This window comes from Saccostrea cucullata, unplaced genomic scaffold, assembly GCF_032062105.1.
Source record: "Saccostrea cucullata isolate Sc308-1 unplaced genomic scaffold, CSIRO_AGI_Scuc_v1 ctg1252, whole genome shotgun sequence".
NCBI lineage: Eukaryota > Metazoa > Mollusca > Bivalvia > Ostreida > Ostreidae > Saccostrea > Saccostrea cuccullata.
In genome coordinates this window covers 179,410-203,856 of record NW_026925150.1, presented here as the reverse complement: position 1 = coordinate 203,856, position 24,447 = coordinate 179,410, and the positions used below count along the sequence as shown (strand labels likewise).

The 24,447-nt window shown below is 33.3% G+C and overlaps 1 protein-coding gene across 1 annotated transcript in view; it reads right to left on the bottom strand.

The window, feature by feature from the left end:
- The window catches only part of LOC134268194 (uncharacterized), a 29,327-nt gene extending 7,608 nt beyond the window's left edge, over positions 1-21,719 (bottom strand). The window contains exons 1-5 of the mRNA XM_062750384.1: positions 21,644-21,719; positions 17,692-17,835; positions 14,142-14,231; positions 13,271-13,429; positions 6,484-6,669 (exon numbers count right to left, since the gene is read on the bottom strand). Coding sequence (XP_062606368.1) covers positions 6,484-6,669; positions 13,271-13,429; positions 14,142-14,231; positions 17,692-17,835; positions 21,644-21,692 — 628 coding nt within the window. The 5' untranslated portion in view covers positions 21,693-21,719. The remainder of the gene's footprint in view (positions 1-6,483; positions 6,670-13,270; positions 13,430-14,141; positions 14,232-17,691; positions 17,836-21,643) is intronic.
- Between the last annotated feature and the right edge of the window lie 2,728 nt (positions 21,720-24,447).

The window sequence follows — 24,447 nt, the reverse complement described above, 5'->3', positions numbered from 1 at the left end:
ACTTCATTTTGCTGTTTTTAATCGCGATTTTACAAAAACATCGGTGTCTGTTTTTGGTATTAATATTTATAACAGAGTACTAGTTTTACCGCCTTTGGCAGGTGATACTGCTTATTAAGTAATAAATACGCATGTTTCCTAAAGTTTTTATGCATTACAGTCCCTGAAACGTTCTACTTTCCCACCTGAACGGTGAGCGAACGCTGAACGAACGGTGAACGAACGGTGAACGAACGCAGAGCGAACGGTGAACGAACGGTGTGTGAACGCTGAACGCAACTTGGTGAACGATGTGTGAACGGAGAACGGTGAGTGAACGCAGAACGCGAACGGAGCGCAAACGGTGAACGGTGAACGAACGGTGAACGCAAGATGAACGATTTATTCGGAATGCCTCAGATTTTTTCCTTGCATTTAAATTATCTGTTATATTCTAATATTAGATGCTAAAATATAAATAAACAATAAATAAATAAGTGAATAAATAATTAAAACATTTTTTCTGCACATACGTATGATGTTTTAAATCAATATTTTAATAACACGATTTTTATTGCCGTAAAACGTGTGTTTGTTACCGAACACCTGTCGTATAAAAGATAAAATTAATTTACTAATAAAATATATCTGCTTATTCTTTTGACTATTAAAATAATGTGGACCCAGAAGAGAAAACTACTATACTTTCAGAATGAATTATTAGATTAAAACTAAATAATATATATTTCGATGTCACGGCGATTCCGTGTAAAATACCGATTTTTTTTATTCATTTATAAAGGTCTGTTGACATATTGCACCATTCACTCGTATTAAAAAATTTTATGCAATAATATTATATATTTATTAGTTATTTTTATTTTGTCTGGTTATTTTCTAAGCTAAGTTTTACATGTAAATGTATATCTGAAGACATTTCCCGACCATGATTATACTCGGACAAGATAATGGATAGAAGCATTCAAATTATTTGTAATACATTAGAATTTCAGAACTAAATAAATAATGAATATTGTCATAGTTTTTATTTAACATGACAAATGTAAAAGCGATAGAAACTTGAGAGAGAGAAAGAGAGAGAGAGAGAGAGAGATTTGTTGCATCGAATAAAAATTCATTTATTAATTTTTTTTCTAATATTCCAGGCAGTCAAAGTAATCATTTTTTTTTATTAACAAATCCATTTGACAGTAAGCATCGTTTTTTTTTCCTTCAAGTTCAAACGATTCACTCCAAGTGCACGTGCTTATCCTGTCAATCAAAATAATTTGACACAATGGAGGTGTTTAAATCTCGCTTCACCGAACATGCCGAAGTCAAAGAGTCACTTCGTATTCCCGAGAAGTTTTAACATTTTGTTTACATCATTATTAAAATTGATTTTCGCTTTTCTACGGAAAAAATGAATAAATAATTGCAATACATGTATATACCTGGAAGGATTAAGTTTGAAATTGAATTTAAAACATAATCCCTGCCAAATCAAAATACCACTGTCGGCACATGTATGTATATAATGACTGTTTTGATGTTTGTATAAAGAATAATTTTTTCTGTGTTACATGTACAATACACATTGAATATCAATTAATATATACTGAAAATACTAACTAAGAATTTGATTTCGGGAGGGGGGGGGGGGGGGCTGTTAAGCATACTGAATGGCAAACGTATATTTAGTTACTTGAAGGAAGGTTTTTTTTCCTTTGTAATCCTTTGTAATGATACACTTTATATACGTGATGTAGAACCAAAAATTCTATTGTATTAAATTTTAAACAGTTTGTCTTTTCTAAAATTTAAAATCACACTAACAATTTAATTCTTTCTACAAATATTTAATTAACTGAACATCTGTAGTACTATTCATGATTCTCAGACATATATACTGTATAGTTCTAGCATGTTTTTGTTTATTTTTTCTTTAAAAACTTGTTAGACATATTTTTTTGTGTTTTTTTTTGTCTTGTAAAAGACTTGAATTATTATTTATCTATTAACGATTTTTTGTAGTCTTTTATATTATAACGAAATGCCGCGCTTTAAGTATTTGTTTAGGGACGGTGCCCATATTAAAATTTAATATTTTAGCATCGTTCTACTTACATGTATTTTCTTTATGTATTTTTTCCAGGGAAAAATGGATAAAATAACAGCTAAGTTATAATAATAGAAATATATATATCGTAGATACTTTTTGCATTGAAATAATTATTCTTCAAACACGATATCTTAGTTATTTAAGTAAAAAAAAACGTGTAAATCCTTACCATCAAAAAGATAAGTCCTTTCACTTCGGAGTTCCGAAAGACAATAAAGACTGAACGATAAGTGAACAGTGAAGGCAAGGTGAACGCAAACTAAACGGAACGAAGAGCGAACGCTGAACGTTTTGACAACGGTGAACGCGAGCGCAAGGTAAACGGTGAACGCAAAACTGTGAACGGACAGCGAACGGTGAACGCACGCTGAACGAACGGTGAACGAACGGTTAGCGAACGGAAAAATGGGAAAGTAGAATGTTTCAGGGACTGTAACAAATTCAATTAAACCAAGAAAATGTTCATGAAAAGTTTGAATATGACTAAATTTAACGTTTGCCGTTAATATGTAGAGTTGTCGTTCGTATCTCTTTCAGTGTATGACTCTACACTAAAAATGAGTTCCATTTCGAAAAACTTTCATGGTTCTTTATAATTTAGTTTTACATATGTACTTTGAACGAATTCTGATATTCAAAATAAGATTACTTTATCATTTCATTTACTTACATTATGGAAATTAGATTAATTCAGGAGAAAATGACATGAACTATTTGTCACGGATGTTTATGCATGTTTTCTGTTGAATATCATCGGAGTAAATCAGCCGACACAGTAGCCTCGCTTTCGTCTCTATGTAATCAACACAAATTACTGCGCATGTTAAATACGTGATAACCATGTGAGATTGAACAAAGTTCAACTCCCAAAAATAAAACCTGTAAAATGCAAAAAAATTAACAAAAAGAGTTGAAAATTCCAGGTGCACACCTTCATATGGTGAATAATAAGTGTACAAATTTTCAGATTAATCCTTGCAATAGTTTCTGAGAAACGGTCCAGACAAAACCACAAAATAAAAATTAACAAGATGTGTTTGTGAAACACTATGTGCCCGGCGTTAACAAAGTTTGAAAGCTATTTTTAGTATATAGGTCACAGTCAAGGTCACAAGGTCATTGACCTTGGTGTTGTTTGTAAGAACTTAATTAGTAGGGTATGCATACTAAATATGAAGTCCCTATTTCTTATGGTTCAAAAGTTAAGGCAAAAAGTGGAAAAAGCTATTTTTAGTATAAAGGTCACAGTCAAGGTCACATGGTCATTGACCTTCGTGTTGTTTCAAAGAACTTTATTAGTGGAGTATGCATACTAAATATTAAGTCCCTATCTCTTATGGTTCAAAAGTTATGGCAAAAAGTTAAAAAAGCTATTTTTAGCATATTGGTCACAGTCAAGGTCACAAGGTCATTGACCTTGATGTTATTTGAAAGAACTTTATTAGAGGAGTAAGCATACTAATTATGAAGTCTCTATCTCTTATGGTTCAAAAGTTATGACAAACAGTTGAAAAAGCTATTTTTAGCATATAGGTCACATTCAAGGTGACAAGGTTATTGACCTTGATGTCATTTGAAAGAAATTTATTAGAGAAGTATGCATACCAATTATGAAGTCTCTATCTCTTATAGTTCAAGAGTTTTGGCCAAGGTTAAAGTTGACAACAGACAGAAATACAAACAGACAAACAGACAGGACAAAACAATATGCGCCCCGAAAAAATTCGGGCGCATAAAAAACACCTGTAAAATTCAAAATAATAATCCAATCAAGATGAAAATATCAGGTGCACAACTTCATATGGTGAATAATATGTGTACAAATTATTAGACAAATCCTTCCAATAGTTTCTGAGTAATGGTCCGGACAAAATCTCATCTACAGACAGACAGACGGACATGGTGATTCCAATATACCCCCCCTAAACTTCGTTTGTGGGGGGTATAATAATCCTATGCTTTCCTTTAGATACCTGGCTCAGGACCATTGTCAGTGATGGTATTACGGCGGATTTCTCTATGATAAAAGTCTTCTGTGAAGATACTTGGCTGACGTTTCTCAGTAATGGTTTTAGTGTGGATTGCTGGGTGCATTAATTTAGCAAATAAATGCAAATACTATAGCAAAACAAATGGGCTTAATTGGAAACCCAAATGGACTAAATTATGATAATATTAAACATAGGTAATCAGAGATTACAGAGCTCACCTCAACGAATGTTGTCTTTAAGTAAGGCAAAGTCACACAATTAACCAACAAAAAGTGTACATTCCAAAAATGAAAATATTTAAGCAATTTTGATCTGATACTTTGAATAGACCTACATAAAAAATTTAAACTAGTTCTTCTTCATGAAAATGTAATTAAAATCCAGAATCTGAAGCAAATTTGAGAGTTTTCATCTCTTGATGCAACGTTTGTGCAAGTTTGGTTTATACAATGTTATGTAAGCCTTATAGTTTTTTGGTATTAGACTTGCACCCATAACTTTTACCTGGTCTATTATCTGAAAAATGCATGTCGGATTCAGCATCCGAAGCAAGTCCATTAGTTTGAATCCTAAGATTTATCATCCATGCAAGTTTGCTCATTATAGGGCTCATAGTTAATTGGAAATGAAACATGCATCAAAAACTAACATTTTTACTCATCCACAAAAAGTAGGTCAGATTCAGCATCTGAAGCAAGTCTGGTAGTATGCATCCTTATATGTATTATCCATGCAAGTTTGGTCATTAAAGAATCATAGATACTTGGAAATGAATCATGCATTAACTTTAACCTATTCACTCAACCGGAAAATGTAGGTCAGATTCAGCATCCGAAGCAAGCCTGGTAGTATGCATCCTTAGATGTATCATCCATGCAAGTTTGGTCAACATAGGGCTTATAGTTACTTGGAAATGAAACATGCACCAAAAACTTTAATCTGTTCACTCAACCAGAAAATGTAGGTCAGATTCAGCATCCGAAGCAAGCCCGATAGTATGCATCCTTAGATGTATCATCCATGCAAGTTTGGTCAACATAGGTCTTATAGTTACTTGGAAATGAGACCTGCACCAAAAACTTTAACCTGTTCACTCAACTGGAAAAGTAGGTCAGATTCAGCATCCGAAGCAAGCCCGATAGTATGCATCCTTAGATGTATCATCCATGCAAGTTTGGTCAACATAGGTCTTATAGTTACTTGGAAATGAAACCTGCACCAGAAACTTTAACCTGTTCACTCAACCAGAAAAGTAGGTCAGATTCAGCATCCGAAGCAAGACCAATAGTATGCATCCTTAGATGTATCATCCAATCAAGTTTGGTCAACATAGGTCTTATAGTTACTTGGAAATGAAACCTGCACCAGAAACTTTAACCTGTTCACTCAACCGGAAAAGTAGGTCAGATTCAGCATCCGAAGCAAGACCAATAGTATGCATCATTAGATGTATCATCCATGCAAGTTTGGTCAACATAGGTCTTATAGTTACTTGGAAATGAAACCTGCACCAAAAACTTTAACCTGTTCACTCAACCGGAAAATGTAGGTCAGATTCAGCATCCGAAGCAAGCCCGATAGTATGCATCCTTAGATGTATCATCCATGCAAGTTTGGTCAACAAAGGGCTTATAGTTACTTGGAAATGAAACCTACACCAAAAACTGCACCAAAAATGTTAACCTGCTCCAAAAACATTAACCTGGTCATTCCTTTGCTGAAATTGCAGCATCTGAAAATTTGAATGGTGCAATGAAACACACTAGAACCATCCTCCATGCATGTCTAATCCATATAGGACATAGAAGTAGTTAAAAAGAAAACTGCTCCAAAAAACTTAACCTGGGACGCCAACGCCGACACCGACACCGACGCCGAGGGTATTACATAAGCTCCCCCAACTTCATTGAGGTGAGCTAAAAATAGTAATAAATCAATTCGTAACTAAAATATATAGGTAATCAAAGATTACGGAGCTTGCCTCAACAAATGTTATCAGTTTAAGTAATATAATGCAAATCTCACATCATATTTTCTTAACAGTTACTATTTAAAGTGTTTTCCATGTAGTTTATAGATTAATTTGAATAAATTGTAGGTTTTGATCTTTAGATGTGATGTTCAACATACAATTAAATTTGAACAGCTTAAAATAACTCTTAAAATATTCTTTGAGGATTTAGTTTGCATCCCTTTTTTTGTATAAAGGAAAGCCCTTCCGGGAAGGATGCTCTGCCACAAATGTGACAGTGTTGGCCAATGGTTCTTGAATATTGTCCATAATTTACACACACAGCATGTCAAATGGTCAAAGCATTAGCTCTTTAAGCTTTATGCTCATAAGAGCAAAACATCCATTTATATGTAATATCATTATGTTTAGATACCAACCTAGAATGTCTCTAATCACATGGAATGCTGTCATCAGGTAACGACTGCCAACTCTGAATGCTGTTCCTCCTGTTTTTCCACATACCAAATAACCCACACTATGATGCCATCCCTGGGCATAAATAGTGTCCAGTTCCTTACTGCTTTGTGAGTTATCAATTTTTTTTTGAAACATTTCAGAAGACTCTAAATTAAAATATTTAAATTTTGAGATATATTATACTCATACCTGAGCAATGTACTTCTTTCATGCATTTAACAATATTTTAAAGGGAATAAATGTTGTACATGTTGTTTGAATTTGTCAAACTTCTGAATTAAATCTTCTTGCAAAAAGTAGTAATGTACGAGGGTTAATTGTCCCATAAAATCGTGGACAATTTGTCTAGTTTGAAAAATAGTCATCACTGCGTTCTGAAATTTTCACCACTCTTTAGTACATATATTATGAATAAACAAAGCAAATTTCAAATAGATATACATGTATGCATAAATAAACAAACTAGGAGTTTTTATGTTATATATTGTATCGCCTTACAGCGCACGGATGATAACGTCAAAGTGTCTGAAACAGCGCCATGTTTCATATTTGCTAAAAATAAAGTTGGATGTCCAACTTAAATTTAAAAATTCCATTGATTTACATACGTGAGTGTCTATAACCAGTTAAGGTACCAATCTGGCACATACATGCAATCTTCTAAAGATTTCTTATAAAGTTACGGACGATATTCTCACCATTAGTCAACTAACAGACGATCTCATATCAACGGTCGACAGTGACAGCATCTTTTGCTATTACAATAGCAGTTTGTCCGTATATTGTCCGTATACCCGGGGACTCAATCAAAAAGACTTCACTAAGAAAACTTCCATATCATTTATATATATATATACTAATAAAAGATCTAGTGATTTTTGTCATATTATCTTTCTTCTGTATTCATTTAAAGTCTCTTAAGCTGTCATTACAACATCCTATCTAACTGAACTGCTCTCCGGTGCGCCGTAACGTCATCAATAACTGCGATTTTTCGTGTATTGTGTTCACCACATTCCTATTTCGATTGCTCGGAAATCTTCCAAAAATTAACCAAATGCCTTGAAATTTTTATAAATACGATAAAATTTATTAAGGAATCGAATTATGATAATTTTTATCCCGATCTTATGTATTGAACACTTTTATTATGAATTAATTCTTGTGTATTCTCTTATATAACCTTGTTATTTTTACCGTGCGCCGTAGGACTGTACCCTGTGCACCTTTAAGTGACTAAAATCTTTATTTTTGTCTGTATATTATCAAAAACATAATGATGCACTTAAATGTGATAAATACACATTTACTGAAAATTTCAGCTTAGTGCGCCCATTACTTTTCGAGAAAAACGCTTTGTCCACAATTTTATGGGACAACCCTCGTACATAAATTCTGTGGATCACAAAATTTTTGTTTTTCCTTACTTTAAATTTGCAGTCCATGTTATTGCTCTATATAAACTTATAAATATTAATATACATGAGAAAGAAATTTTCCAAAGCATGCTATCATGCATTATTATGCAAAAATGTGGATATAACACCCAATCAACTATAACAAAAGGCCCACGGACCTTATAGGTCACCTTAGCATTATGTGGTAACTTTCCAACAATTGAATTGGTTCCTGTTTTAAACCAGAGGCCAAGAAATTTAATTTTTAAAGAGGCACCATTGCTTACATGTATCATAACTAAGCAACAAGGAGAAAATGCATTCCACTTTGTCTTTAACAGTTGTGCATCCCTCGATCTCCACAAAAACCACTGACCCTGGGACCCCATATTTCAAAATTTTATCAATTTTATCATAATTCTTTTTCATCATAAATGTTGACTTCAAAGCATTAATTTATTTTCAGACTATGTAAACCTCCCCTCAGACCCCTTTCCCAGGGGACCTGAAATTAACCATTTTGGAAGAGGCACATTTCTTCATATTAAATTTGTACTTTGATCAATGGGATAATACCAAATGTGAAAAAAAGATTTTCAAGGAATTCATGCATTTTCAAAATATAATCATTAGAGTCCCGCCCTAACACCAAAAACAAAATAAAGTGCCACGCCACAGCATGATACGCCCGTCAAAAAATAACAATTACAATGTATCTTAAACAGTTAAAAGTACAGGAAAATCATGTCAACCTTGATTTTAAGATTTCAATGATTTTTTTTACACTCCTTAAAAAATTTGTTTATCCATCTCCTGTGGTGTAGGCATTAATTATAACAAATATTGCATCATTCATAGATTTCTATACTAGTTAGACCTTAATTGCCAAATGCCTATCATATTTAACAATATCAAATTAGTCTTCACAACTTAATCTATAGTCTATACCTAATTAATTTTGGAAATAAAAGGATGGCCATCAATTATAAACTGACCAACAGTTCTTCTGTCTAATTCCCGAAGGATACAGATAAGACCATGCTCTGAAGAAATGAAAGAGCTACATTGAACACATTAATTAATCTTTAACTGGATGCTTGTCTACTCATTACTCCCAAAAGATTATTGGATCTGCACTATCTACCATAACACATTTTTAACATATATAAAACATCAATGATTTTTTTTAGATTTAATGTCAGACAGTTTTTAATATACAATTCATATGAACATGCTAATTCCACCACTACCCCCATAAAATTAGTTTTTAAGTTCATAATATTATGTAATATCAAAATAGTTTAATAAGCAATATCAAATTAGTTTTAATTACTTCTCATCAAATTAATTTTAAAACTTAGGCTAGCCAACAAGAGCTATTTTTAATCCAACAGGCTTACCCATCTGGCCCAATACTCAAGGGATATAGATAGCACCGATGCTCTTACAGCTACTCCTCACACTAAACTCATTAATTACTCTCTCTCTAATTTGACATGCAATTTTCTGTTATCAAAATTCTTCTTGACCAGTGCTTGATAATTAGACTCATGGGAGTGGTGGAATTTCTCTAGCATACATTATATTTGTTATAGATTGCTGTCAAGTATATGCTAAAAAAAATAAGTATTTTCTTGATTTAACATTTTTCTAATAAGGTTAGTTCATTAGTTTTACATTTTTTAGAATGTGTAAATGAATAGAAAAAAAGACATTTTTTTTAAAATTTCACTTAAATTAAAGGTCACAGTGACCTTGAAATAGGTCGCGACACACCTTCTACCTAAGATGCATAAACTGGCCAAGCTTGATGATTCTAAATCTAATAGTTTTCTAGTTATGAACCGGACAGGATTTTTCCATATTTGGCTATAACTTTTTAATTATAGGTCAGAGCGACCTGCTTTTTGTGCGCGACACACCTTCTACCCAAGATGTATCAGCTGACAAAGTTTGATAACTCTAGGCCTTATAGTATTAAAGTTATGAGCCAGACAGGAGAAAAGCTAACAGACGGACAGACAGACAGACAGACAGACGGACGGACATGAAGCCTATAACATAATACGTCCCGTCTTAAGACGGGCGTATAAAAAAGGTGAAATTACCATCTTTGTGTGAAATTCATAAGTTGTTTTGGGAAATAAATAATTATTTGCACAAAAATATCTTTTATTTTATTTGCTATAGGATATAGTGTCTATGACACTAGCATGGCCTTTCAGTTTGGCTGTAGGGTTTTATGATATTTTTGATAGATAAAATTCCTCAAAAATTGATAATTGACCATTTTTATCCATATGGATTATCTCTTGTTTTTAGGTTAATATTAAAACATACATGTTTTACTGGATATAATATTTTTTTTGACTTCTTACGAAAAGTAACTCCTTAAGCCTTATCTTAATAAGAAATAAACATTAATGTGTTTATTGTATAATTTTCATTTTATTTCAATTTCAATATTGATATTTTTGCCTCATTTTTAAAAGAAATTTCAGACATTTTTACCCCAAACAGTTTATTGGTTGTGATTGATACCATAGGCAGAATTTAAACAAGAGGCCCATGAGACCCATGGGCCTCATTGCTCACCTGAGCACTGTGGCTAGGATAAACATAGGTAATCAGAGATTACAGAGCTCACCTCAACGAATGTTGTCTTTGAGTATGGCAAAGTCACACAATTAACCAACAAAAAAGTGTACATTCCAAAAATGAAAATATTTAAGCAATTTTGATCTGATACTTTGAAATAGACCTGCATAAAAAATTTAAACTAGTTCTTCTTAATGAAAATGTAATCAAAATCCAGCATCTGAAGCAATTTGAGAGTTTTCATCTCTTGATGCAACATGCAAGTTTGGTCAACATAGGACTTATAGTTACTTGGAAATGAAATCTTAACCAAACATAGGTAATCAGAGATTACAGAGCTCACCTCAACGTGTGTTGTCTTTAAGTAAGGCAAATTAAGTCACACAATTAACCAATGCAACAAAAAGTGTACATCCAAAAATGCTAAATTTATGCAAATTTGATACTTTGGAATAGACCTATACAAAAACTAAAAACTATTTCTTCATCATGAAAATGTAATTAAAATCCAGCATCTGAAGCAAGATTGAGAGATTTCATCCCTTAATGCATCATTTGTGCAACTGGTTTATATAAGCCTTATAGTTTCTTGGTGATAGACTTGTACCCATAACTTTTACGAGGTCTATTATCTGGAAAATGTATGTCGAATTCAGCATCTGAAGCAAGTCCATTAGTGTGCATGATCTAAGATGTATCATCCATGCAAGTTTGGTCAACATAGGGCTTAAAGTTACTCGCAAATGAAACCTGTATTAAAAAAATTAACCTTTCCTCTAATCCAGAAAATGTAAGTCAGATTCAGCATCCGAAGCCAGCCTAGTAGAATGCACCCTTAGATGTACCATCCATGCAAGTTTGGTCATTATAGGGCTCAAAGTTACTTTGAAATGAATCCTGCACCATGAACTTTAACCTGTTTACTCGTCCAGAAAATGTAGGTCAGATTCAGCATCCGAAGCAAGTCTGGTAGTATGCATCCTAAGATGTACCATCCATGCAATTTAGTTGTTATAGGATTCATAGTACTGTACCTTAGAAATGAAACCTGCACTCAAAATTTTAACCTGTTCACTCAACCGGAAAATGTATGTCAGATTCAGCATTCGAAGCAGGTCTTGTAATATGCATCCTAAGATGTACCATCCATGCAAGTTTGGTCATTATATGTCTCATAGTAACTTGGAAATGAAACCTGCACCAAAAACTTGAACCTGTTCACTCAACCGGAAAATGTAGGTCAGATTCAGCATCTGAAGCAAGTCTAGTAGATTACATCATATGATGTACCATCCATGCAAGTTTGGTCATTATAGGGCTCAAAGTATCTTCAAAATGAAACCATCACCAAAAACTTTAACCTGTTCACTCAACCGGAAAATGTAGGTCAGATTCAGCATCCGAAGCAAGTCTGGTAGTATGCATCCTAAGATGTATCATCCATGTAAGTTTGGTCAACATAGGGCTTATAGTTACTCGGAAATGAGACCTACACCAAAAACTGCACCAAAAATGTTAACCTGCACCAAAATCATTAACTTGGTCATTCCTTTGCTGAAATTGCAGCATCTGAAACTTTGACTGGTACAATGAAACACATTAGCAACATCTTCCATGCATGTCAAATCAATATAGGACATAGAAGTACTTAAAAAGAAAACTGCTCAAAAAAACTTAACCTAAACCTGGGACACCGACGACGACACCGACGCCGACGGTATCACATTTAAGCTCCCCCCAACTTCGTTGAGGTGAGCTAAAAACTGCACCAAAAATGTTAACCTGCTCCAAAAACATTAACCTGGTCATTCCTTTGCTGAAACTGCAGCATCTGAAACGTTAACTGGTACAATGAAACACACTAGAAACAACTTCCATGCATGTCTAATCAATATAGGACATAGAAGTACTTAAAAAGAAAACTGCTAAAAAAAAATTAACCTTAACCTGGGACACCGACGCCGACACCGCCCAACTGCCAAAAGATAAATTAAGATAACACTGCATGATAATGCAGGTCTAGAGATGCTCTTGCCAATCACCTCCCCGACAATAAACTTATTAAGTTCTCACTAATTTGACATGCACAATTCTGCTATCAAAATTCTCCTTGAACAGTGCTTGATAATTATGCCCATGGGACAAACTGAGTTCCTCTCAAAACATTAACATTTGTACAGTTGCAGATTGCTGTAAAGTATATGATGAAAAAATTAGTTTTTACTAAATTTCTACAATTTTAAATAAGGATACAACTATATTTTTACATTTTTTATGATTATGAAATTTAAAAGACTTAATTTAAAAAAAAATCACTTAAATTAAAGGTCACAGTGAACTGAAATAGGCTGCGGCACACCTTCTACCTTATATGTATACTTTTGCCAAAATTGAAAGCTCTAGGTCTAATAGTTTTCTAGTTATGAGCTGGACAGGATTTTTCCATATTTGGCTATAGCATATTTATTAAAGGTCAGAGCAACCTACTTTTTGTGAGCGACACATTGTCTACCCAAGAAGTATCAGTTGACAAAGTTTGATAATCCTACCCCTAATAGTATTCAAGTTATGAGTCGGACAGGAATGAACAGACAGACGGACAGACATGAAGCCTACAACATAATACATCCCGTCTTAAGACGGGTGTATAAAAAGCAGGATCAAAGAATGGAAGAATGACAGAAAGGCTTGCCAATTCACAAACTCTATATGCCCAAACAATTTTCATTGCAGGGCATAAATAATAAATCACCTTTAGCTACTGATTTCTCTCCTGTTCTTATTTTCTTTCTTGCAACATCGGATTTCGAATCACTTTTCCTTTTATTTCCCGTTTTTCTTTCCTTTAGATTTTCTGATTCACACCCCAAGGATGCTGTCCCATTCTTCTGTTCATCATTTGAAAGGGCATCTTGGTTAAAATTAATGGTTTGTATTAGAACAATTATTTAAAACAAAAAACATAAAATTTCCATATTTATATCATTTACATTCTTGAAGTTTAAATTTTGGTTTCAAGTAGGGCTGGGATGATACAACTTTCTCTATATTGATACATATCATGAAATTTGAGCCACGATACGATATGTATCACCTTATGTTTAATTGGTTATAAAATCTTTTTTTAGCATTAAAATAAACAATATTTCTTTCCAAATAAGAATAATTTATTCAAAAAGCTGTTTATATGTTGTAAAACAAAAATATTTACTCACATGGTGTTTAAAAAATTATTATTTATTTCATAATTATATATATTTATCATGTTTATATTTAGCTTATTTTATATATTAATCCCCAAATGTTAAATAAACAAAGAAAAACATGCAGAAGTCAGAATTTTTTTTGGCAATATTTTGATATTTCTTCATATGTTTCAATTTGTGTATAGTCCTCATACAGAATTGATATCGCCCCAACCCTAGTTTAAAGATGACATTTGATTGAATATTGTGTAAATACATACAAAAAATTGGGAGTTTTCAAAACTTCATTTATCATGATAGATTCAATATCCAAATATAATGAGTACATGTATTAAAGATATACACAAGGCATATAAAAATGATGGAGCAGTTATAGTGTCATGTGCATGTGTCAGAAATTGCAAAAACTGAAATAACCTTCCTGGTCTTTAGGAGGACTTGTAATTGTACAGCTTGCTTTTGTCAATCTTTTGTTGTTGGCAGTAGTATGACTTTCTGATTTCATGCCTGCAAAATCAAATTAAAACCAAAAGTCTCTGTTGGCACTGCAAGTAGCTCTACTGGTTTATACTTATAACAAAGGAAGAAAAAAGTAGCAGTCTTTTTTTGTGGCAAGATTGCAATAAGACTACAACTGTAGGAGTAGTTTTTAACAAAATTTTAAAGAATTTTTCATTTTAGTTACCAAAGCAACATCAATCAACAAACTAAAAAAAAGAAAATTACTTATGTCCGAGTAGTCGACAAACTGTACTTGCATGCAACATTATGCTGTTATCAGACAATAAAGTGCCGCGCCACAGCATGATACGCCCGTCAAAAAATTACAATTTTCTTGAAGTTTAGGTGCAAAAAATCACATCAACCTTGATTATAAGATTTCGATGATTTTTCCATTCCCCTAAAATATTTATCCATCCCCTGTGATGTAGGCATCAATTATAAATAAATATAACATCACTGATAGATTTCTGTGCTGGTTGTGTTAGACCTTGTCAAATGCCCATAATCAAATTATTCTTAACAACTTAATCTATACCAAATTAATTTTGGAAAAAAAAGGCTGGCCATCAAATGACATGTTATAAACTGACCAGCAGTTCTTCTGTCTAAATCCCAAAGGGCTGCTTAATCAGAGCGACTGAAACAGCTGGCCTTTCTACATTAAACTCATTAATTAATCTTTAACTGGATGCTTGTCTACTCATTACTACCAAGAGATGAATGGGTCTGCACTATCTACTACAATTTTTTTTTAAAAACATATGAAATACTCTCAGATTTTTTTTTTGGTTGAGATTTAATGTACAACAGGTTTAAGTATGTAATTCATATGGTCATGCTGATTCAACCCCTCCCCATAAAATTAGTTTTTAAATTAATAATATTACATAAAATAAGATTAGTCTATCATGCAATACATTTCAAAACTTAAGCTAATCAACAAGAGCTATTCTTAATCAAACAGGCTTACCCATTTGCCCAATTCTCAAGGGATATAGATAACTCCAATGCTCTGTCAATAGCTCCTCGCACTCAAAACCCATTAATTTCTCTCTAATTTGACATGCAATTTTCTGTAATCAAAATTCTTGACCAGTGCTTGATAATTACACTCATGGGAGACATGGGATTTCTCTAACATACATTATATTTGTTTTAGATTGCTGTCAAGTATATGCTTAAAAAAATAAGTATTTTCTTGATTTAACACTTTTTTAATAAGAACAGTGCAATACTCTTACATTATTTGGGATGTGTAAATGAATAGTAAAATGACACTTTTTTTTAAAAATTCACTTTAATTAAAGGTCACAGTGACCTTGAAATAGGTCACGACACACCTTCTACCTAAGATGCATAAACTGGCGAAGTTTGATGATTGTAGGTCTTATGGTTTTCTAGTTATGGGCCAGAAAGGATTTTTCCATATTTGGCTATAACTTCTTAATTAAAGGTCAGAGCAAACCTACTTTTTGTGTGCGACACATCTTCTACCCAAGATGCATCACATGACAAAGTTTGGTAATCCTAGGCCTAGTAGTATTAAAGTTATGAGCCGGAAATGAAAAAGCTAACAGACAGATGGACAGACGGACGGACACGAAGCCTATAACATAATACGTCCCATCTTAAGACGGGCGTATAAAAACTGTTGTAAGTTTCGAGTAGCAGTTTAGAAGAAAAAATAAAATTATGTAGCTTAGTGTGGTCTACTTGTGTGCCAAGTTACATTGAAATCAGACCAAAACTGTAGGAGAATTTGCAATTTGAACTTTGAAGTACCGTATACACTCGCCTATAAGTCGGTCCGCCTATAAGTCGGTTGTATTTTTTGACATTATTTTGGCGGAATTTGCTATTGACCCGCTTATAAGTTGGTGTATTTTTTTGCCAAATTAGGGTGACACTTTCAAGTAAATCCATTGATGTTTTAATCTGGTTTTACTTGGTATTTTTCGAAATAACACTGATATTTAATCTTAAATTTAAAAAAAGGCATTGCTCACTTAAATTGCAAATAAAATTATCAAAATATTCCATGTAAATACTTGTTCTTTATATACACAATCTAAGAAAACATACATTTTCTTTGATAATAGCAAATAAGATACATATACTACCTTTTAACCTCCAGAAAAATAACAAAGTCTTTATGACTCGCCCATAAGTCGGACCTAGAGTTTTAGAGCAATATTTCACTCCCAAAATACCGACTTATTGGCGAGTATATACGGTATTTCACAGAAATTTCTATCAGAGATGGCGAAAGACGCCGGCCCACCGGCGATCTCCGGTAAATTTCGTCTGAGTCCGATAGTTTCTAGAACCACGCCGGACACCGTGTCCCGTAGATAATTCAGAATAATCAATAGTAAAATATAATTAAAAGAAATTACATAACGCATTATTTCTTAAAACTTCATGAAATTGAATCTGTAAGATTTTACATTATTTAAATATTGCAATACGTAGTAGTATGGCGAGTACCTGGCAGTTATCGAACTTACTACCGCTCTTTTGTGGAGAAGTCGAGAAAGCTCTAAATCTCGCGCCATAATTCTCAAGCATAACATTGTTTACAGTTGTGACAATAGAAGAACTAGAACAATCATGCTGTTGTTACAATGTATTGTCACGGGTTGGACTCCAGATAATCGATTGTCAAATAAGGAAAGTTTAGAGTATTTTTTATTTGATTTCAAAAGTGACGATTTCAATAATGACCTTAGTGAAAAATATCATCAAAAAATATAACGTTTTCATATGAGGACTAACTCTTCTATAAAATTCATTACAGTGAGTCAGCGAATGTTTATCAAGAGATTTAAACAGGATTTATTTCTAATCTACAGTGATCCATTTTACATTGTATTCACTTGCACATGGTCCCCATCCAACAGACATTTTCTTCCTCCACTGAGAAAGAGTTCCACCAACCAGAAATCAATTTCAATTTTACATTTTGTTGTTTTTTCAGTCCGGCAAATTTTTAGTGTGTCCTGTAATTTTTGTGATTTTTAGACAATCTGTAGGACACTGTGTCCGACAGATTTTTTACCTCTTTTGCCAACTCTGTTCTATTTTTAGTTACCATGGCAAAACTGTTCATTGAAATCAAAAACAGATACATAGAACAGAATTATGTATCTTAATGTAGTCTACCTGTGTGCCAAGTTATATTGAAATCAGATCAAAACTGTAGAAGTAGCATTTTGAAAAATTGTTTACAGACAGACAGACATACAGACAGCTACACCGACAACGGATGCATTACTATTGCATAAGCTCTTCTGGTCTCTGACCATGCTGACCAGTAGAGCTAAACATACAAACAAAAATCACAATTGGGCTACTCTTAAAAAGTAAATTTTCATGGCAAACTTGAAAAATTTAAAATTCGGAGTTCTTGTCTTTCATTTTTATGAAATAGTCTGTGTTAATAAAATTCTAAAGTCAACATTACAGCTTTTGATAGTCAATTCTTTTGATGCCTTCTTCTTCTTTTTGAGGTACCATGACTTTAACTCCTTCATTCTGGAGGCTATGGCTGGCATTTGCAGTAGCTTTTCTTCTTTGATCTTTTTATTCAGATAGCCTGTTAGGATCACTAAAAACAAGGGGCCAATGGCCACATCACTCTCCTGAGCACATTAGTAAGGAAAAAGCACAGATCAGTTTAGTATTGAAAAAATCACAGGTGGTGAGGACTTCATTTTATAACTACCTAAGGATGCTTCCTTATCAAAATATCAAATGACTTTATTCCAGATTTAACGTTTTAAAAATATTTTTCACTACATATTCCATTACAAAATTTGATACTCCATTGTGGCACCACCTTACCCGTTTCTGATTGATTGATTCTATATTGTTTTACATTCCCTGAAAACCGCTTTGAGGTTTATAAAGCGTAAACTGCCCCAATTTATGTTATATCGGATAACATAAGTTGAAATAAGCTTCATTCCTTAAATAAAATCTTGGATACTATCTGTTTCATTTGCATGTGTTAAATCACCAGAATTGGTAGAAAAAAGAAATAAATTGTAGATCTAGGCAATTTTATGATATTACATCCTAAAGGAAAACTTTAAATAGTATTTTGGTAATTTCAATAAATTATTCTATATAATCTATTTTTTTTTATTTATTTCAAATGCAATTAAACAGTAAGAAATACCCCCTCCCCACATTTTTAAGTCTCTGTATTATATGGAAAAAAGCCTGATAAGTAAGTAAATGTTTGGTCTGTTAAATATAGATTTTATCAGACCTTATCATGCTTATGTCCTGTAAATTTAAGCTTTTCTTTTTCTTGGGGGTGGGTGTTAATTGAATATCGTATAAGTGGAAATTTTAACGAGTCGCAAATTTAGCGATTTTTCCTTAAAAACTGGTAATTTATTTTTGCGAGACGTTATTTCAGCGATTTTAAAATGCACATAAAAGAAGCTATTACAAATAAAACACAATTGATTTTTAGCAATATTCAATTTTAGCAATCTCGGCACTCTCGCTAATAATGCCAAAATTAAATCCTCGCTAAAAATTCTACTTTAACGGTACATGAAAGTATGTTTAAAATTTTCCCAAATTTGACAAAAATGTAAGGGATTTTTCCCAATATAGAGGGACCCGATCCCTGTACCAAAAGGTGCTGTGACAGCCCTGCAGACAGCTTAAGATACATATGTACAGACTAAAGACAATTTTGATCAGAAAATCTCAGGTGAGCTTATATATATATATATATATATATATACAGTGTATATATTACATGGCGTCGAGGGCAGCATACCAGAATATTTGCCCCAAGGTGATAGCAAAGCCCTGGAGTGTTATGTCGGCCTCTGCCTGCGGCATTGGGCGACAACACTCCAGGGCTTTCCTGTCACCTTGGGGCAAATATTCTGGTATTGCTGCCCAAGAATTAAGCCAGGTAATATATGGTATATAACATTTCTTACCATTGAGCCGAAATCGATCATCGAACTTTTTTATTGAACACTATTTACACATATGTACGCTGAGTAATATCCCATCCTGTATCATAGCAGAATGTTTCCTGTATACTGACACTTGTGTTAATAACCTTTGTTGAATTTAAAGAATTTTTCTCCTCAATTGAATATTTAATTACTCTGAGTTCAAATAAACAAATCGCAGACTGGTCTCAACTTTTTAACTTTTGTGGAACTGTTTACATTTGCTTCGCAACTGCCTCTTTGAATTTCGAACCCGACGTAATTTATATGCAGAATGATTGCACGAGAGGGAACATACAGTACCGACCAGACCCAACCTGACACAAAGCAGTCCCAGAGCAGTCCTGGGGACTGCTTTCTGGGACTGCTAAAGCAGTCCCGCAGCGGTCCCAGAGCAGTCCCACAGCGGTCCCAGAGCAGTCCCACAGCAGTCCCAGAGCGGTCCCAGCAGTCCCAGCGGTCCCAGAAAGCAGTCCCAGAAAGCAGTCCCAGCAGTCCCAGTGGGCGGGGTTTATTAATTTAACGGGTGGGGCTAACTCAGAAATGAGATTTCCAATAAACAATGGAACTATAAAAGGCAGCTGAATTTTTTTCTGAGCAGTATGCCAGGAATCCTTACAATGCGAAGGTCATTTACATGTATGAGCAGTACCCGCATATATTTGAAACAATTTGAAATCATATTTATTGAAGGAATAAAGCTTACACAACTACATAAATGAATTACACTGAACATGTATATTTAATCACAATTATCTTGGGTTTTTTTGTGATTGATACTGGCTCCCATATTTATTTTCTATACAGAAAATTAAAATTGAATTAATTATATTTCACCAGAATTAGTTTTAAATAGATCTATTCATTATACATCATGGCCGATTTCCACACTATCGGGATACTCTAAAGGCATTTTTTAAAAAGTATTAGGGCTTTTGAAAAAATCGTTGCTAATTTTGCCAAGTAATATTTTTCAGTATTGATTATTCTTTACTGACATGTTAATTTAAAAATTATTGTTTTATATGTAAATTGTATTAGTGACCAGTATAGAATCCTAAGATTATGTTCAACATTAATTAATCTTGAAAGAAATTTATACACATTTCACTTATCTTTTTTATGCATTACATTTTTTACATAGATTGAAATTAGGGTCGTTGTTTATTGAGCAGCATGTTCAATGATGTGTAACACTGATACGTGTACCCAAATAACATGCATGATTGATTTTCTGCCCAAAGGCGATTGAAACCACAGGTGTTTATACCATTTTATTCATACACATTATCGGCCAGGTAAACAAAAGCAAAACAAAAAAGAAATAATCACAATTCCAGGTATTACAGGTTTTCAACTGTTTATTAATTATTTTTTAATTTTCACTTTTAATAACTTATTCATAAATTAAAAACTAATTCCTCTGTAAATTCTCGTATAATTGTTCACATTGCTTATGTTACGGAAGAATGGTGGCATAATTTTATTTCATGTCATAAAATAAATTGTTAGATTTTTATTTGCGGGTTGTATGTAATACTCTTTTAGCGTGGTGCTTGTAAAACGTGTAGCCTTTTCAATTAAAATATCTTATATCTAAATGTAATGATTTTTTAAATAGTGCCGAATGAAAATTTTGAGTATTTAATTTTAGATTTAATAAGAAAAGAAATCTACATGTAGATATTTTTTCTCATAAGCCTGTAGTTTTATATACTTTAGAAATAAAAATCTCCTCCTGACTTCCTTATTTAACAACTTTATTTTTAAAAATATTCTATATTACATTTGTGTAAAAATACAGTCCCTAAAACTATAAATTAACTATAATACATGTAATCTCCAGTTATTAAAAGATTATAAGAAATCCTTGCGTATTAAACAGTTAAAACTCCTCTCTGCTGCAAGTAAACAAAACAATAGGGAGCCTGCAAATTCAGAATACACAAGGGGGCGGAGCTATCATGTCACTCAGAACCTTTGTCACACATGAGTGAACAAAGCAGTCCCAGAATGCAGTCCCAGGGGCAGCTGGGACTGCTGGGACTGCTTTTCATAGCAGTCCCAGAGCAGTCCCATAGCGGTCCCAGAGCAGTCCCACAGCGGTCCCAGAGCAGTCCCACAGCGGTCCCAGAGCAGTCCCAAAGCAGTCCCAGGGACTGCTTTCTGGGACTGCTTTGGTGTCAGGTTGGGTCTGGTCGGTACTGTAACTGTGTTAGGGAGGGCAACAACTGATGGCTTGAAAAATTGTGTAAGACATGCCTGGATATGACAATGCCATTGTTTTTTCAATGTTGCCTGTTATTTATTGTGTTTAAAATAATATAATCAGGTTGAGCACAAAATATTTTATCAATTAAACTCATTTTAGATATGTTTCAAAAATCTGAAAAATCTAAATTTTTGTTAAGTTTTCTAGAGTTTTTCTACCTGTGTTTCCATATTTCTTCCAAACACATTCCTTTACAGCTATAACCATGACAGGACTTTTTTTCCACGAATGCTCTTCAAACTAAAAAAAAATGCATATATAAAACAAAGCCCTTGGGGAATACATAAATTTATTCAAAAGACCCATAAGTCACATCACTCACATGAGCATACTGGCAATGAAAAAGCACAAATTAGTTCAAATTAGTAAAATTTATGGGAAGGGGCCTCAACAATAAATGAGGATGCTTTCATTAGTGTTGTTACGATAGTCGCCGACTATCGAAAAATCGTCGTTTAAAGACCCAGATCGGCGACAATCGATTGTAAATATTATCATCGATAGATCGCTATATTTTTCATGCCGTATTTTTTAAGCCGATCAGGTTTAAATTTTATATTCACCAAAGGGACGTTACTCTAATCGGCGGTAAACAAAATGGCGAACGTGCATGGTGAAGAGGTTGATGCCTAATTATATCAATATCCTGGTGCAACACGATCTAAAGTTTGAAATTTTTTGGCTTTCTGAAAAAGGGCGATGGGCCTCCATGCAAAAATAATATACTGATGGACTCGGTTATTTGTAAATTGTGTAAAATGTTGTATGCCAATAAAGATAAGTTGAAGTTCGCGGTCACATGTCATGGAATTCTACTCATGCTGAATTAATAAATTTAACCTTTTCAATAGTTCAAATTATCGATTATATAATCGATTGTGTTCTTCCGATTCAATTTGATAATCGATAGTAAAATATGTCCGATTTTACAACACTAGCTTTCATACATGTAAGAGTGCAACGATAAACCGTTTATCGGTATACCGCGGTTTATTTTTCCACGGTTCAATTCACGATACGTGAACCTGATATCACTTGTTTGGTCCGTAATTATCCAATTGTTCATTTTGGTTCTTTGCTTACAATTTCAATTTGGCTTCCGCACGAAACATGAGGTCAATGAAACTGCAGAAACGGCAAATAAACTTGTTTCCAGTTTCATTTTTATCAGGTCGAAGGATGTTATCACTTTCCTAGTGTTAGTGTAATGAGCATTTGATAAAACTTTCGAGTTTAAAGTATATGATGACAAACGTCTGACTTTTTAACCCAGTATGTCATGTACCGTGATACGTATCGAACCGTGAACTGAATACCGTGATAGGTATCGTATCGTGGGGTAGGTGTACCGTTGCACCCCTACATACATGTATCAATATTCCAATGATATGACTATGTTGATTCTGAACAAAAGATCTTTAAAGATTCTTTTGAAGATTTTCTTTGTAAATCTTTGATCCATGCATTGTGGCCCCTCCCTATTCCTGGAAATCATCATTTGAACAAACTTGAATCTACATTGTCTGATGATGTTTTTATATCCACATTACAAATCAATATTTTGCTGAGAAGATTTTAAAGATTTTCTACTCTATATATTTTTATGCAAAATTTTCAACCTCTGCCCCAATGTGACACCCTTGCCTTACCTATACAGCTAAGGTAAATACGAGGAAAGGAGGTTGTGCAAGTTTAAAGAAGAATGGCAGAGAGAAAAGGAAAGGTTAAAGTACAGCTAAGAAAAGGGGATGACATGCTATCTGCATAGAGGTAGGACAAACAAGGTCCTTTCCGAAATCTACCTTTACTTCTGGATCTAAGAATTTTTGTTTCTCTACAGTGTGGGATCATGAAACATCTACTGTTCATGCTGTCCACTTAAAATCGCTTAGCCTAGAGATTACAAAGTCACATATAGTGGCACAAAATTGGGAAACAGTTGCGCATAAAAGTGTAATTTCTACGAACAAATCTTCAAGAAACCAAATTGAAAACAAATTCAGAAATATCCATGCGCTAATCAAACACAACAGGCCAATATCAGATTTCATTTGGCTGAATAAACTTAATGAAGCAAAGGGGCTTGCCACGGGAACACTTACAATGATCAAAAAGCTGTCACAACATTTCTTGAACACATTTCAAGTTGTGAAAAGGAGAAATTGGAAAACATTAGAAAACTGACCAGTCAGCAAGGGCCCCGCCATGGGGTAGAATTAAAAGGGTGCAGCTTACAGAATGATTTAAAAATGTACAAAAAATAAGCAACAGCAACTGTATTCTTAAAATTTCAAGATAATTCCTGGATATTCAAAAACCTGAAAATAATACCCTGGTATTTACATTAGGCAGTAAAGAACAACTTAACATTAAATATATATCTAAACAATTATGAAGCTTGTGTTGTATAAAATGCCAGCCTTCAATGAAGATGCAAATATATTACATGAAGGCTTGACTTTAACTTCAAACAAACAGCAGTTGCAGACAAATGTTTTCATTAATATTAAAGTGACAGATAAAGAAAAGCCTACTAAATTTTCTGCAGCAGGCTAGATAATTAATCCCAAGGGAATTATTGTACCTCTCTCATCATTTTCTTCTAAAGTTATAATAAGAACTTTTCAGTATAAATGATAGAGTGGGGTTTTTATACAACTACCTTAATAATAATTAATAATATTCTTGAATTAACATAAAGTGAAAAAATTAATAATATTCTTGAATTTACATAAAGTGAAAAAAAAGTAAATCAAAAACTCTTCTTTAATCATGTTAATCTATTTCTTGTTTTTTGAATTCAATGAAATCATAAATATAAAACAAAAAAAAAATAAATTATAAAATTTTATATTCAAATCCACATTTCAGAGTGTTCATAGCATTCCAAATTGACTTAACTTCAAAACAAACTTCATTTGCAGACAGAGGTGGTAATTCATCTAAATGTGACAGATAAAGA